A 13,833-nucleotide genomic window follows, 5' to 3' on the forward strand; every position below is an offset into this window, starting at 1 on the left:
GAGAATGGGGGCGGGACGTCAGAGAGGGGGCGGTGAAGGGGCGTGGCCTCGGGGCAGGGGTGGGGCAGGGGGGTTTGGGTTTGTGCCATTAGACAGCTGGCAGCCCTTCTCTACATGAGCGTCCCCTAGCATGGAGCTGAAGCCACAGGGACGAAGGGAGCTGGGAGCAGGCCAAGCCACAGGGATTAGGCAACAGGCCCTGGGCTGGCAGGGAGCTGGAGGACTTGAATCGGGGGGAGGAGGGGGAAGATGGAGACTAGAGGGAGGCGGGCTTATGCAAATGAGCCACTAACTCTGTAAAAAACACAGCGTCTCCAATAACAAGGGACAGTTCGTTACCATGCCACTGGAGTGTACAGAGCATGCGCACTATCTGTAGCCGCCTGTTTCCTTCCCCCCTTTGCGCACCGTAGCTGTCGGCGAGCGGAAGTGCGTGGCTATGTGCTCACGTCCGGTGTGTGGGCGCGCGGGTTGATTCGGTCTGTGTCCGGGTGACTTGGCTGCTGCCGCTGCTCCCAAATGGCGGGTAAGTTGTGGCGGCGGAAGCGAGCTGTGGCCCTAGGCTCTGTCGCGGCTTCGCCGAGCGCGGTGCAGGGAGGGACCCTGGCTTTCCCTCGGCCTGTCCTGCGGCCCAGGAGTATAGGGGCCTCCCCGGTGCCGCTGCTTGCGGCTGTGGAGGGGCTTCCTGCTCCCCGCGGGGAAGGGGGGGACCGGCAGCTCCCGCCGTCCGCCCTCACCCCGCTGTTTGGGGGAGCTGCCAACGGCGTGTTTGCCAGTCCCCGGGGTGCGGTGCCTAGTGCCTGTCACGCCGCCTGCCCCGTCCCTCGGAGCTTGGGTCTTCCGGAAAGCGGCTCCTTGTGTCCTGCTGCTCCTGTCTCTTCCCCTCGCTGCGACCCGGCCTGGCTTGGCCGCTCCGAGGGGATCCGGATCGCAGTGTGGTAAGGAGGCGTGGGAAGGGACGCGCTTATCGCGAAGCAGAGCCCAGAAGACTCTCTCATTACGAGCCACAGCCGTGTTAGTCTGTATTTGCAAAAAGAAGAGGAGTACTTGTGGCACCTTAGAGACTAACCAATTTATTTGAGCATGAGCTTCGTGAGCCACAGCTCACTTCATCGGATGCATCATAAGCTTTCGTGAGCTACAGCTACAGATCCGATGAAGTGAGCTGTAGCTCACGAAAGCTTATGCTCAAATAAATTGGTTAGTCTCTAAAGTGCCACAAGTACTCCTTTTCTCATTACGAGCCGATGAGACTCTTCACGGGGTGTCTGCACCCAGCTTCTGGGGAAGAACAAGGGAACATGACTCCGCAGTGGCTCTGCTCTATAGGTCCCGGCCAAGGATACATTCGCACCTGTGAGCTATGTCCAGTTTCAGGTGTCTGCCCAATTCTTAAATACACAGCAGCCTGTTTAAGTCAATAAAAAACAACTTTACAGATGGTCTGGATAGGATAGTAGCAAATTTTTCCTTTAAGTACCAACTCTCCTTTGTACATGCTTATGCTAATTTTATGGATCCCCAGAAACGAATTAAACTGCAAAATCTTTTGTGCAAACTTCAGCTGATTTATGAGATGGGTCTAAAAAACTTCAAAAATTTACTTTTTAAACTTTGTAAAGCTGTGGCCTGTAAATAATGTGGTTTAGAAACTTCCTTTGTTTTAGTCCATTGTCCTATATAAAGTCAAGTGCATTTGACTAGATACTATGATGGGTGCACTAGAAATGTGTGAGATGCATAGGTAACTAGATATCAGAAGTTAACTAATGTTTGGGAATTATTTTTTGCACATTATTGAATGCTTTGAGAGTTAGGCAGACTTTTCTGAAGTTCTATTGGTAAACTACTCAGTTCAAGGTTAGTGGTGACTTGCAAAAGAAAAACAATTGCACTTGTGCCCTTTTTTCTTCATGATTTTTCTGAATGCATGACACCTTTTTTCAAATGTGTCAGCTTGTACTTTACATTAGAAATTAAGGGCTGGTCTGTATTAGGACTCTTTGAACAACGTGATATCATAGCCCTACTAGTTTTTCAAAGTGCAAGGTAGTAAAACCCTGATTTATTGAGATGGAGAAGCTTTTTTAATCACTTAAATTGTTTTTGTTAATTGTTTAGCCTACCAGCACCTCTCTCCTCATCCTTTTGTCCAATAGCTTCTCTCCTGTGTGTTACCTTCTCTCAACTTTTTCAACACGTTTCAGTGGGAGTGGGCATCTTTGTCCGTGCCCTATTGACTGAGATTAGTGTGTGTAGATTTGCTCCTGTTAGGTGGAGTGGAGAAAAATGGTAACTTAAACTGATTTATTTTTGATTTTTTAAATTTACAATAAGTACATTTAAAAAAAACTATTTAAAATTAAATTTGAAATTGACAGCTTATGCCTAAACTTAGTACAATCTATTAAAATAATTTAAATTTAAAAAAATCATATTCAAGCAGTACGTTTGCTTCTGAAGTTGTAAAGAAAGTAAAGCCACTGAACTGGTGGAAGTCAATAGCTAACCACCTGGAAACAGTTTGTGAAGTGTTAAACCTGCTCTGGACAGCAATAGCCTCTTCTCCAGGTGTGGAGAGAATATTTTCTTCATTTCTGTTTGTTCAGCTGAATGAGTAGTCCATGCAACGTTGAGACATTGATTGGGAGTCGGAAAAACAGCAGTTTTCTTCTTTCAGTCTAAATAAAAATGAGGTGTGAGAGACTGAGACTTACTTGTTTTAAAATATTGAAGATCATGGAGACCACAGATCAGTTCAGTTCACTAAGTACAGACAATACTGCCTTTGTTTAATATATTAGTTTAAAGGCAAGGTTTGATAAATTTATTTCTTATGTATTCAGCACATTTAAGGTAGCTCTACTGAACTAATAAAAAACTTGAATATGTTTTTGTGCATTTTTAATTATAGTTTCCATCCAAATTTAGCTTGACACAAATCATAAGTGGAAAAACAAAAAATCAAATAGATAAGAAACTCCTCATTTGCTCACACAATAAAAATGTAAACATTAAGAATCTGAAAAATGTATGTAAGTTTTGTAATAGAGTGTATCCTCCGAGCTAGTGAAAAGCAGCACCAGGGTTTAGTGTAGAGGCTATATTATGTATTAATGATTATAAACCAATGAAAATTGACATCTTGAATTATTTTTCCTCAAAATAGTACAAATGCAGAAAAAGATGAAATTTTGAAATTGGTGATTTTAAATCAGTCCACCCTGGAGAGGTTCATATCCTCTGTCTCTATAATATTGGGTCATTTTATTAACACTAGTGCAATGTGATGCACAGACTTAAAAACTAGGAGGAAGAAAAGCCACCCACTATCTCATAACAGCATTAGGTTCTGAAATATATAACTCATAGCCTTTATGGCCAGAAGAGACCACCATGATCATCTAGTCCAGTGGTTCTCAACCTATTTACCATTGTTGGCCATATCCAATGCTACCTGTATGGCCCTGAGGACGTCACGTGGACTGCAGCTATGTGCTGATTGGGCCACAGGTTGAGGACCACTGATCTAATCTGACTACCTACACGTTGCAGGCTAAATAACCTCACCCACCTGCTCCTGTAATAGACCCATAACCTGTGGCAGAGTTACTGAAGTCATAGATTCCAATGCCAGAAGGGACCACTGCAATCATGTAGTCTGACCTCCTGTGTAACACAGGCCATAGTACTTCCTCCAAATAATTCCTAGAGCATAGCTTTCAGAAAAATATCCAATCTTGATTTTAAAATTGCCAGTGATGGAGACTCCACCATGACCCTTGGTAAATTGTTCCAGTGATTAAGTACCTTCAGTGATAAAACTTAACTTCTTATTTCCAGTCTGAATTTATCTATCTTCGGCTTCCACCCATCAGATCATGTTATACCCTTCTCTGTGAAATTGAAGAGCCCATCATCAAATATTTGTTCCTGTAGGTACTTACAAATTGTAATCAAGTCACCCCTCCGTTTTCTCTTTGTTTAGCTAAATAGACTGAGTTCCTTGAGTCTGTCACTATAAAATAATTCTTGGCAAAGAACTTGTACAGTATTTTAAATTTCAGCCAGTAGCATATTTACTACTGGATGAAATTTAACATACAAGTTCTTTGCCAGGAATTTTTTTTTTTAATTTTTACAAAATGTCAGTTCTCTTTATTGTTTAAACACAAACAAACAAAACCAGAAATATTTTAGCTGACTTGTTTGCATTACTAAGAGGACTGTATTTTTAATTGTAAAAAATGGTAGCCCCTCATTCAAAAAATATGAACTAGGGTATTTCTGTACCCTCTAAATGGTTCTTGCCACTCTGATGCACAGAGTAATTCTGTGTGTAATTACTCTCTATATATTGTAGATTTACATAACATTTAGTTACATCTCTAAAGGGTCCTGTTTGAAAATGAGAACCCACATATGAAAAGAGACAAATTGAAGTGTTTTTGATGTGTATTTATTTCTTTACTTCTGTAAAGTTTAAATGAGAACCTTATTGTTTTAAACATGTTCCCTTGGATTGTGGCAGTATGTAGTTTAAATAATGATTTGCATAAACTTTTTTTCCCAGGGCTCAGTGCTATGGAGAAGAAGTTGGCTGAGTTCAAGTGTAATACAAATGAAGCAATTCAACTGAAATTAGGTAATTTGTTTTCAAGTCTTTGCATTTGATACTGCAGTATGTTACCAAGTATTTTAGAACCATTGCTTGATATTTAAAGTTTGTCCAGTAAAAGTTTGTTCGCTTTCTTCTATTCACCATACACTGCATGAAGTGTAAATATAAGTGTAGTTTAACAATGTCTAGTTCCCTTGGCTCAGTGGAGATAAAGTACACCAGTATAGAAATAGTCATTGAAGGACTCATGCAAATAAAGTGAGTCCCACCTCCCCATAATGTGTGTTGAATGATCCTTTAGTTGGTTTCGGCACTTCAGTAAACCTACATTAAAATTAGTGATATGCTGAAATTGCCCCATCCCTTATTTTTATGTGGCATTCAGTACATGCTGATAATACTGGGAGGGAAGGGACACAGCAGTTCTGTTCTTCTAGTTCTTCCTTTCCTTCCATGTCTTTGGTATTCAGCTCTCTTGAGGGTACCTTTGACCTCTCAGTGGATTTAGTGAAAAAATTAGTATTACTCAACTGTGTATTTTTTCAGTTGCACCGTATCAAATATCCAATTATGCATTAATTTTGTACTATCTATTAATTCTTTAAATTACTTTTTCCAGAAAAGGGATCTTGCATTCTTGCTACTTAGTAAAATAGTATGAAATCCTGGTTGTGGTCTGAAAGAAAATACTCCATAAATAGTCTCTCTCATTTTCATTGACTTTCTTGATGGTTTAAGAGTTTTTAATGAGAACTTTTGGGGGGAGGGGAAATCTGAATGAAAATATCTGCAATTCTGGGTTTCACCGTAGTGAATTTACCTAAACAACATCTAAAATGCAAAAAAGAACTTTAGAACTCTGCTGGATGTGGATGCAACATAATTTAACTTGAACAAGCCTATCAGTGTCAATAAAAGTTTTGCAATAGGAGAAGAATAAACCATATCTTTGTAACTTTAAATTTTTCCACCTGCGAGTAAGTGCTCCTCTGATATGACCGAATTGCATAGTTGAAAGGTACTAAGAGGGGGGCCTAAGTTTGGAAGAGGAGCAACAGCAATCTTCAGAATACTGAAAGAGAGCTAATATCAAACTAGTGTTTGACTTTCAGGGTAGGAGAGTATTGCTTTGAAGACCAAGAGTATGTGTAATACTCCAGGTTAGTGGGAAAGAAAAGAGAACGCTTAATCTAAAGTAGAAAAATTAAACAATAAAGAAACATTCATTCTCTCTCTCTTTTGGAGAAGATGAGCGTTTAATAAGCTGATTTCATCTATAATTAAAATTGAATTCATAATATGAACTCAATTTAAAAATATGAACTTAGTTTTAAAAAGCCAAAATTTTGTTCTAATTGAAGTAGTTTAAAGCTTTAAATATTGGATTTGTAAAACCATTTTCCTCAGATTAAAAAAATATTGTTTTACATATACTTTCTTGAAAATATCATGTTTTACAGGGATTTAATTTTCACTTTTGTGTTTTGAGACAATCTGTCATTTCCTCTTACATTTTTCAAAAGGGATGGAAATAATGGGGTGTATTTGAATTTTGGCTACCAATTAAATGAGCTATTACATTAATATGAAAAAATCTCAAATCGTCCCCCTAAAATTAATTAATATCTCCATATTCTAGTCTTCCTTTTCTGTTTTATTCTCCTCTTCCAACTTGAGACTGAAGAGGATTGATCAACCACTAAGGATCAACCACTTCTATTCCTTGCATGTCTTTGCAGCGTCTCCCTCCTCCTCGAAAATGTAGTTTGTTTTTCCTGCATGTGTACAAAGAAGTAGGAGTACATCACCTTTTATGGACCCTCACTCATTTCAAAAGTGCTTTGTCTTATTAAAACTCTTCATGGGCTTGCCTCAGGCAAGTTCTGCGTATTTGCTTTCTGAATCTAGCAATGGTTGCCTTTCTGTCCCTTTTTGCTATTGTAGGTGCGGGGACTGCTTTCTCTATCTGGAAACTCCTCGTTTGCATTTCTTCCTTCTTTGTTTACACCTTAGTTTTCTCATTTTAAATGTAGAAAGATGCATTAAGCAGCTGTAAAGTTATATATTTGACAGCAGGCAGGAAATGCAAAAATGAAGGTTCCAATAACAAGCTTAACTCTGCAACATTGCATACATGTGTAAACACTAAACGTGTATTCATTATCATACACCAATCAAATATACAATTTATAATGTCTTGAACGGCCTCCCCTTAATTAAAGGTATAGGCAAACTGCCATTGTAATGCATATATTGACCACTGCACACTTTATACTGTTACAAAACTTCATTTAACTGATTATTATTTTTTTTAATGTGAGTGTAGTAGATACTTGTAGAGTTTTCAGAAATGTAGGAAAGAACTTCCATGGAAGTCACAGGAATCCGAAATTGGATGAGGCAAGAACTTATTTTTTTCCCGTCAGTTACATCTTTATCATATTTTACTGTACAAGTATATATTTTGACACACTGGATATAAACTTATTTTTACAATGATTTCTGCAATTGCTAGCTTTTCACATTATGCCCTATTACATGTTTTTCCATCATAGAAGATATTGTTAAATGTCTAAAAAGGGGGCAGTAAAGTGATGCAAAATGTGTTGACTTCTAGAACTCTGAAAAGACTATTGTTTTTGAGGTGTTGAAAATCAGAAGCCCCTTATCCTAATCATTCACAATTTTCCAGAAAAATTCTACCTCAACCTTAGACTTCGCCTACTGATATTAAGGCGAAGCAGGCTTATGGTGGAAACACTGTTGTAACCTTAACTATAGAGTAACTGCAATTACTCCACAGTGTGAATAAAACACAGCTTTAGTAAGCTATTGCATTTGTGTAGATGCATCTATGGTGAACGTTTTTATATTGCTGAAAAATAAATAAGTAACCTGTTTATTGAGATTAACAAAGTCAGTATAATCAGTTAAAATAGTCTCAGGACTGGTGCAATTTTTTTGCTTACATGTGTGTTCTGGTTTTCATGTCATTAAGTGATAGAAGCATTAGACCTAGCACATAACAGGATCTCTCTACTCCTTGCTGCATTATTTGAATCACCTGCAACTGACTGTATACTTTGCTTATTCACAAGTACAGAGAAGACTGACAGAGTGGGGGAGCAATGTTACATATATGCTTATATGTGCAAAGAGATCGGTAGATTGATTTGGCTTCTATGGGATTGTCCCCATCTGTAATTTTATATAGTGACCACAGTGATGTTCTATTTTAATGATCTACATACATAAGTTTGAAAATATATCAATTTCTCAGTAGAGATCTCAATTTGTTAAACATTTTAAATAACAGATTTATTTTGAATGCATAACACTATTAACGGATGAAAATGAAACTTTGTCACTTAACCATATGTCCTGAAAGTACAGTAAAAACCTAGAGGTATAATTTTGATTGTGTGTACTTTGGTACTACAGAACATTGGTGACCTGCAAAACTTATCTATGCAAAGCAGTGATTGTGCTGCTCTTAATAAAAATGTAAAAGCAGATGTAGTGAAGATTCACAGTGCAAAGATTTCTTTTCTCATGGACAGTATGAAGCATAAATACAACTGAACTACAAATGATACGAAATGTGCATTGTTCATATTTTAATGTGGTGTCCTTGTTTTGTATTGTCTTTGCTTGCTAATTGTTGCGGGGTAGGAAATCAGTGAATAACAGGCCTCCTGGGAAATTGTTAGTGTAGCATTAGCAAGGTTTACTAGCATTCTAGAACTACCACTAGATGAAAAAATCTTCTGAATATTGCCCTTATGAAAATATACTACAAACAAATGGTTGTGTAAACTAACTTCTTCTTTCCAGCTTTAATGGTGTTACAGCTTGCCTGTAGACAGGGTGGATTTGATTTAAATCGCTAGTCAGGAAGATTTCTAGATAAAAGTGCATTCTTGTTGGTTGTTATAACGTTAATACATATTCTTCACAACTCAGATGTAAGTTTCATTTTTAGAAGGTACACACTATACATTTTTAAGTGATTTATTTTGAAAACTTTTCAGATTAGTTTTACAGCTATGTCAGAAAATGAATCATTGTTTGGTTATTTCATTTACCAAAGGTAATTGAAGCAGATATTTATGAAGTCATTGGGAGGTGAACCATCTCTAATTCAACAGGTTAATCAGTAATAATTTGGAGGATTTTCTTGCCATGCTGTATTAGGATAAGAACATCACCAGACAGACACTTAAAACATATAATATTTTAACAAAACAAGCATATGATTTTGAATTTAGTTAAACATTCAAGTTTTTTAAAATCAGATCTGTTTTTGTTAAAATTGTTTAACTAAAATAGTTAAATGAAATATTAAAAAAAAAAAAATTGGCTATGTCAGCCAGGTCAACATGAGAAACTAAAAATACTGGCTTCTGCAGTTAACTCAGTTGTCTTCACCTTCATTTTCCTGTTTGTTCGTAATCTGGAAAAGAAAAACAAGCTTTCCTGCTTTTTCAGGTCCCAAACAATTTTTCAGTTTGGAATGAATATTCTTTCTATACTGGCAGAAGAAGCTTCTGCTGTTAAAAGTGAGATTATCACTTCAACAGTCTCTGAATCCAAGTGCTTAAGTGACTTCCACTAGGTCACTGGTGTGACTTTCTTTAAAACATCATCAGCAAACATATATGTCTTGAATGGTTCACCCTCAGCTCTGAAGTTTATTGTAGTTGGCATTATGGAGGGATGATTACTGGATGTCCATGTCAGAGCCGCCAACTCCTCTTCTTCAGCAGTTAAGGTTTGACCCTGGTATTGAGTATTGAGAATATTTGCAAGAAAATGAGCTAGAGATAGTGCTTGTCCCATTCGTTTGTTTAATGCTTGTAATTTAACTCTGTCATTGCATATTTCTCTTTTTAAGATCTCACTCAGTTCCTTCCAAATTTCAACACCATCAGCAATTTCCCTGCATTTTGTTCAAGGCTACAGAAATAGGCTTCAGGTTACTCAGGATGTGTTCAACATTTCTCTGAAGACCAATGTTGAGAACTTTGCCTGTGACAGTGCCATCTATTTTGTCATGATTTTCTTCACAAACTGTCATCAGATTAGGTCAGTTCTTGATATAGTGCTGAAAACACTACTGAGTTTTGCATGTCTTGTGGGAGAGTTAGCTTGGTTCCTCCCACTTTTTTCAGAGCAGCTGCTGCAAAGTGGTTTATTTTGGAATTATTTTGCAATTTCAACAACATTAGCCTTTATTTCTGGAATACTGAAGTCTTTGGCTAGGAGGGGCATCAAGTGAGCACTGCAACTATATGTTAGCTTGGGACTCTCTTCTAAATTTCTTCTCATCTTGGATACGTTTTCAGCATTGTCTGTGACCAAGCTGTGTACTAGACATTTAAATCTTTTTTTTCCCCCACAGTTTGTTATAGCTTTTACTGCTGCTACTTGTAAGTATTCTGCTGTCTGTCTGCATTTCCTGATGTATCAGTTGTTTCTGTAAGGAAGACATTCCCTTCTTCTGTTGCCACACAAGTACGTACAACAGGATCATTGTGGACGTTGCTCCACCCATCAAGACTCAGGTTAACCATTTCACCCTCTAGACCTTTTGTACACTGCTCAATTTCTTTTTCATACACATTATCCAGCAATTTGCCTGCGCCATCTGCTCTGTTGTGTGGACTGTATCCTGGTCTTAATGACTGAACCATGTTAATGACGTGTAGGTTCTCTGTCATACAGAAAGGAGAGTTTGTTGCATAAACAAACTGGGCAATCTGCTGGTTCTTATCACAAACTTATCTATGGTTGTTTCTGGATGATGGACATTTTTTTTTTCCTTTTTGCCACAGGTGATATATACTGTGGCTATGTGACATACATGATGTGACTGAAACACTATAATTGGCAGATAACTCTGAAACTATAGAAAATGATGGTGATCTTGAAGGTGGATAGTCTTCAGAATCCTGTTTGTTGAGGATGGATTCTCCTAAACAAAATAAGTCAATGCAGTTATTTGGTGATAACTATACTGCTCATTTAGTATTACTCATTGCATTCACTGACACTCTGTACTACTTCAAAGGTGAAATTGTAAAAGGAAGATATGTCTATTTCAGCTATTTATTTTGTATCACAACTGCATCTAAACTGATAGTACCATAGAGTAACAACTATATTTTTTTGCTCAAACGTGAGAATTCAAAAATAGTCCAGAAGGAAGGCTGCCAGTCCTTAAGAAAGAAGTATGAAATAAAAAAGTTTACCAACCTGAAGATCCTGTATGTTCAGACATGTTCCTTTCATCATCTTCAACACAGCTTCCTCCTGAGAAGGAACACTTCTCATGACGTTTGTTTCATGTGGGCGACCAGGCCTTGCATTTCTTTGTTGCAGTGTTTGCATTTTGCACGTATGCCTGTCTTACCCACAGGTAGAGGAACTTCGTTAAAATATTCCCAAACTGGGTCTCTTATGGCCTGCTGCCATTATATGTTTTCCCTTCTAGTGAGAGAACGGTATGGTAGATCTCAAATCAGTGAAGACTACACTCAGAAAGACCTCAACACTTCTGGAATATGCTGCTCAGTTTAATTTTTGTTTCTATTGCCTGTCCCTCCCTTTTCACATTTATCTCCGGACTTCTCCGGATCTATTCCATTCCCAGCAATCTTCTATTCACTGGACTTTTTGAAACTTCGCACTTTTAGAGAGAGGTAAGGGATTGACTGTGTACACAAATTTGTGGGGGGACAATAGGGTTGAGGTCTGTTATTTCTAACCTCTCTACTTATTTTTTTGTCTGTCTATTTCTGGAGCCCCAAATCCACAGTGTGATAACTGCAAAACTAAGCATCTCTGATGGTATCTTCTAGATTGAGCACTGAGTCCCATTGAGTAGATAGCAAGATTACCCTAAATAATCTATACAGAAGCCCCTGGAACTCCATAAGATTGGATCCTTAATCCATGAACTATTGGAACTCATTTACAAAACTTATCTCAACCGTTACATGAATATATTGTCTCATACTATTGAATTAAAATTTATAATCCCTATTCCATGATGAGATACATTATAGCTCAAAGATATTTTAATTAAAACTATTTTTCGATAGGTTTGTCCTCAAAAAGCATTTTACCAAAATAATCCAATTTAAATTAAAAAAATCCGATTGAAAAAAATCCAGTTTTTTTTAAATCATTGATTATTTTTATCCACCCTGCCTGTAGATATTTTTAAATTATGAACAGAACCACAAAGAATTCTCAGAACTGTTAGAATTTTTCTTGCGCACCACGGCAAATAAAGTTGTCTGACCACAATGAGAAAATGGGTGTTAAACTGGTGTGGCATCTACAGTATTTTAAAACAAATTACAAAAAAAATTGCGTTGACAAATCTTGTTGCTTACAGTAAAAAATGTTGCTTACAGTAAAATTATGCCCATTTTCTTTTCAGTTCGTTTTCCTGAGGATCTGGAAGATGACAGCACAACATTTAATCCAGAGTACAGCCATCAAGTGTTCGGGGATGAGTAAGTTATCTAATCAAATGTCAGGACAAATGAATAGGACTTGAAGGAAGAGGTCATTTTTGTTCTAGTTTTAGAAAATAGGAAATGTATTTTTTTTAAATCACTTTTTAAAATCATACAAGAAAATACTTAAATGTCTTGATGAACATGTGGTAAGAAAGATACCTCAATGGTCATCTGACAGTTTGGGACTGTAGTCGCTTTTTTTTTTTTGTAGAAATTTTGTCAGATTGTTGAAGAATGCTGGGTCTGATTCTGCAATCAAAATTGCCATTTACTTCAAAGGGAATTCTGTTCATAGAACAGTTCCAAATCCTATTAGGTGACTTCCACATTAGTGTGTGCCAAACTCATATAGGTACTTGTGGACCACTGCTAGCTAACTACATTTTAGTTTCTTAATTTTTTTTTTTTAAATCACATCTGTACACATTAGGTTTTTGTTTCAATCCAGATCCCTCCTTTTAACACATGGACTGTTAAAATTCAGGAGAGTATTTTCTCAAATACAGTAGATTCCCCTTATTAGCTACTGCTGGGTTGCTAGGAAAAAGTTCCCATTATCTGTTAATTGCTGATAAGTGGAAGGCAGGTTTGTGAGGCTGCAGTCAGAGAATGAAGCACTGGGATCTGGCTTCCCTGGCTGCAGTCCTGAAAAACCTGCCTGTGGGGTGTGGGGCTGTAGCTCAGATGTCTGGGCTATCTGTGAGGGTTCTGGAGGGACATGGCGCCACATGGTACTTCTCCCTGCATTCCAGAGGTCAGGGCTTGAAAAGTCCCAGTGCTTTCTTCCCTGGGTGCAGCCCTAAGAGCATGGGGAGAGGTACCATGCAGCTCTGGTATCTGGGCTGTAGCCTCTCCTTGCTGCTACTGCCCTGGCCATAGCCTCCCCTCTCAGCCTGCAGTCCCTTACCTCCTCTGCAGTTCCTATGTGCAGGCAGATTTTGCAAGGTTGCTGCCCCAGAAAGAAACAGCGGGACAGGCTGAGCACCGGCTTCAGCCAGCTTAGTGGGGCTGCAAACAAGGAAGGCATGTCCCAGCACTTCCTTCCCCGGCTTCACTCTTGCAAACCTGTCTGCAACTTGGGCCTTTCTTCCAAAAATATTGTTTTAATAAGTGGCATAATAATTGGCCAATAATCCAAATCCCATTAAAATTAGTCAGTGGGATGGGATTGGTTTCTGGCAAAATGTTACTATTAACCAGAAGTTGTAAATATCTAGGCTGCTATTAAGTGGAATCTACTGTATGTCAACTTATACCTACACAAAATATAGAAACCGTAGTCTGTGTCCTAATGCGTGTCTGTATATTTCAGTTTAAAAATAAAAAAGCTTCTGCATTAGATGAATTTTTAGCCCCAAAAGAGTCAGCAGGAGTTTTGTTATTTACTTCAATAGGGCCAGGATTTCACTCATTATTTTTAATACAGTACTGATTACCAGTCTGTCCATTATAAATAAAAATGTATTATGTGTAATAATCCTGTATTGACATAGTGGTGTACTAGATGTAGTAAGGATTTTTCTTTTCTAATTTCTGAGATTCCTTAAAGAACATCCTTAAAAAGATCAGATTTTGAAATGGTCTCTATACATTAACCAACCATAATGAGTTATCAACTTTACAACTATTAACTGTTTCAGTTTATTACTAACAATCTCACTTCTCAATGCTGTTATGAGAACT

The 13,833-nt window shown here is 38.0% G+C and overlaps 1 protein-coding gene across 2 annotated transcripts in view; it reads left to right on the plus strand.

Annotated features, from left to right (window-relative positions):
* Positions 1-400: 400 nt before the first annotated feature.
* HAT1 (histone acetyltransferase 1) overlaps positions 401-13,833 on the plus strand; it is a 43,142-nt gene continuing 29,709 nt past the window's right edge. Inside the window, exons 1-3 of one of the 2 annotated variants that reach the window (XM_077830198.1) lie at positions 401-526; positions 4,574-4,645; positions 12,069-12,144. In XM_077830198.1, the coding sequence (XP_077686324.1) occupies positions 520-526; positions 4,574-4,645; positions 12,069-12,144 (155 nt within the window). In that variant the 5' untranslated portion in view covers positions 401-519. Of the gene's footprint in view, positions 527-898; positions 939-4,573; positions 4,646-12,068; positions 12,145-13,833 lie in introns of those variants that run through there. The other variant, XM_077830199.1, reaches the window with a different exon arrangement.

Source organism: Eretmochelys imbricata, chromosome 11 (genome assembly GCF_965152235.1).
Source record: "Eretmochelys imbricata isolate rEreImb1 chromosome 11, rEreImb1.hap1, whole genome shotgun sequence".
Taxonomy (NCBI): domain Eukaryota; kingdom Metazoa; phylum Chordata; order Testudines; family Cheloniidae; genus Eretmochelys; species Eretmochelys imbricata.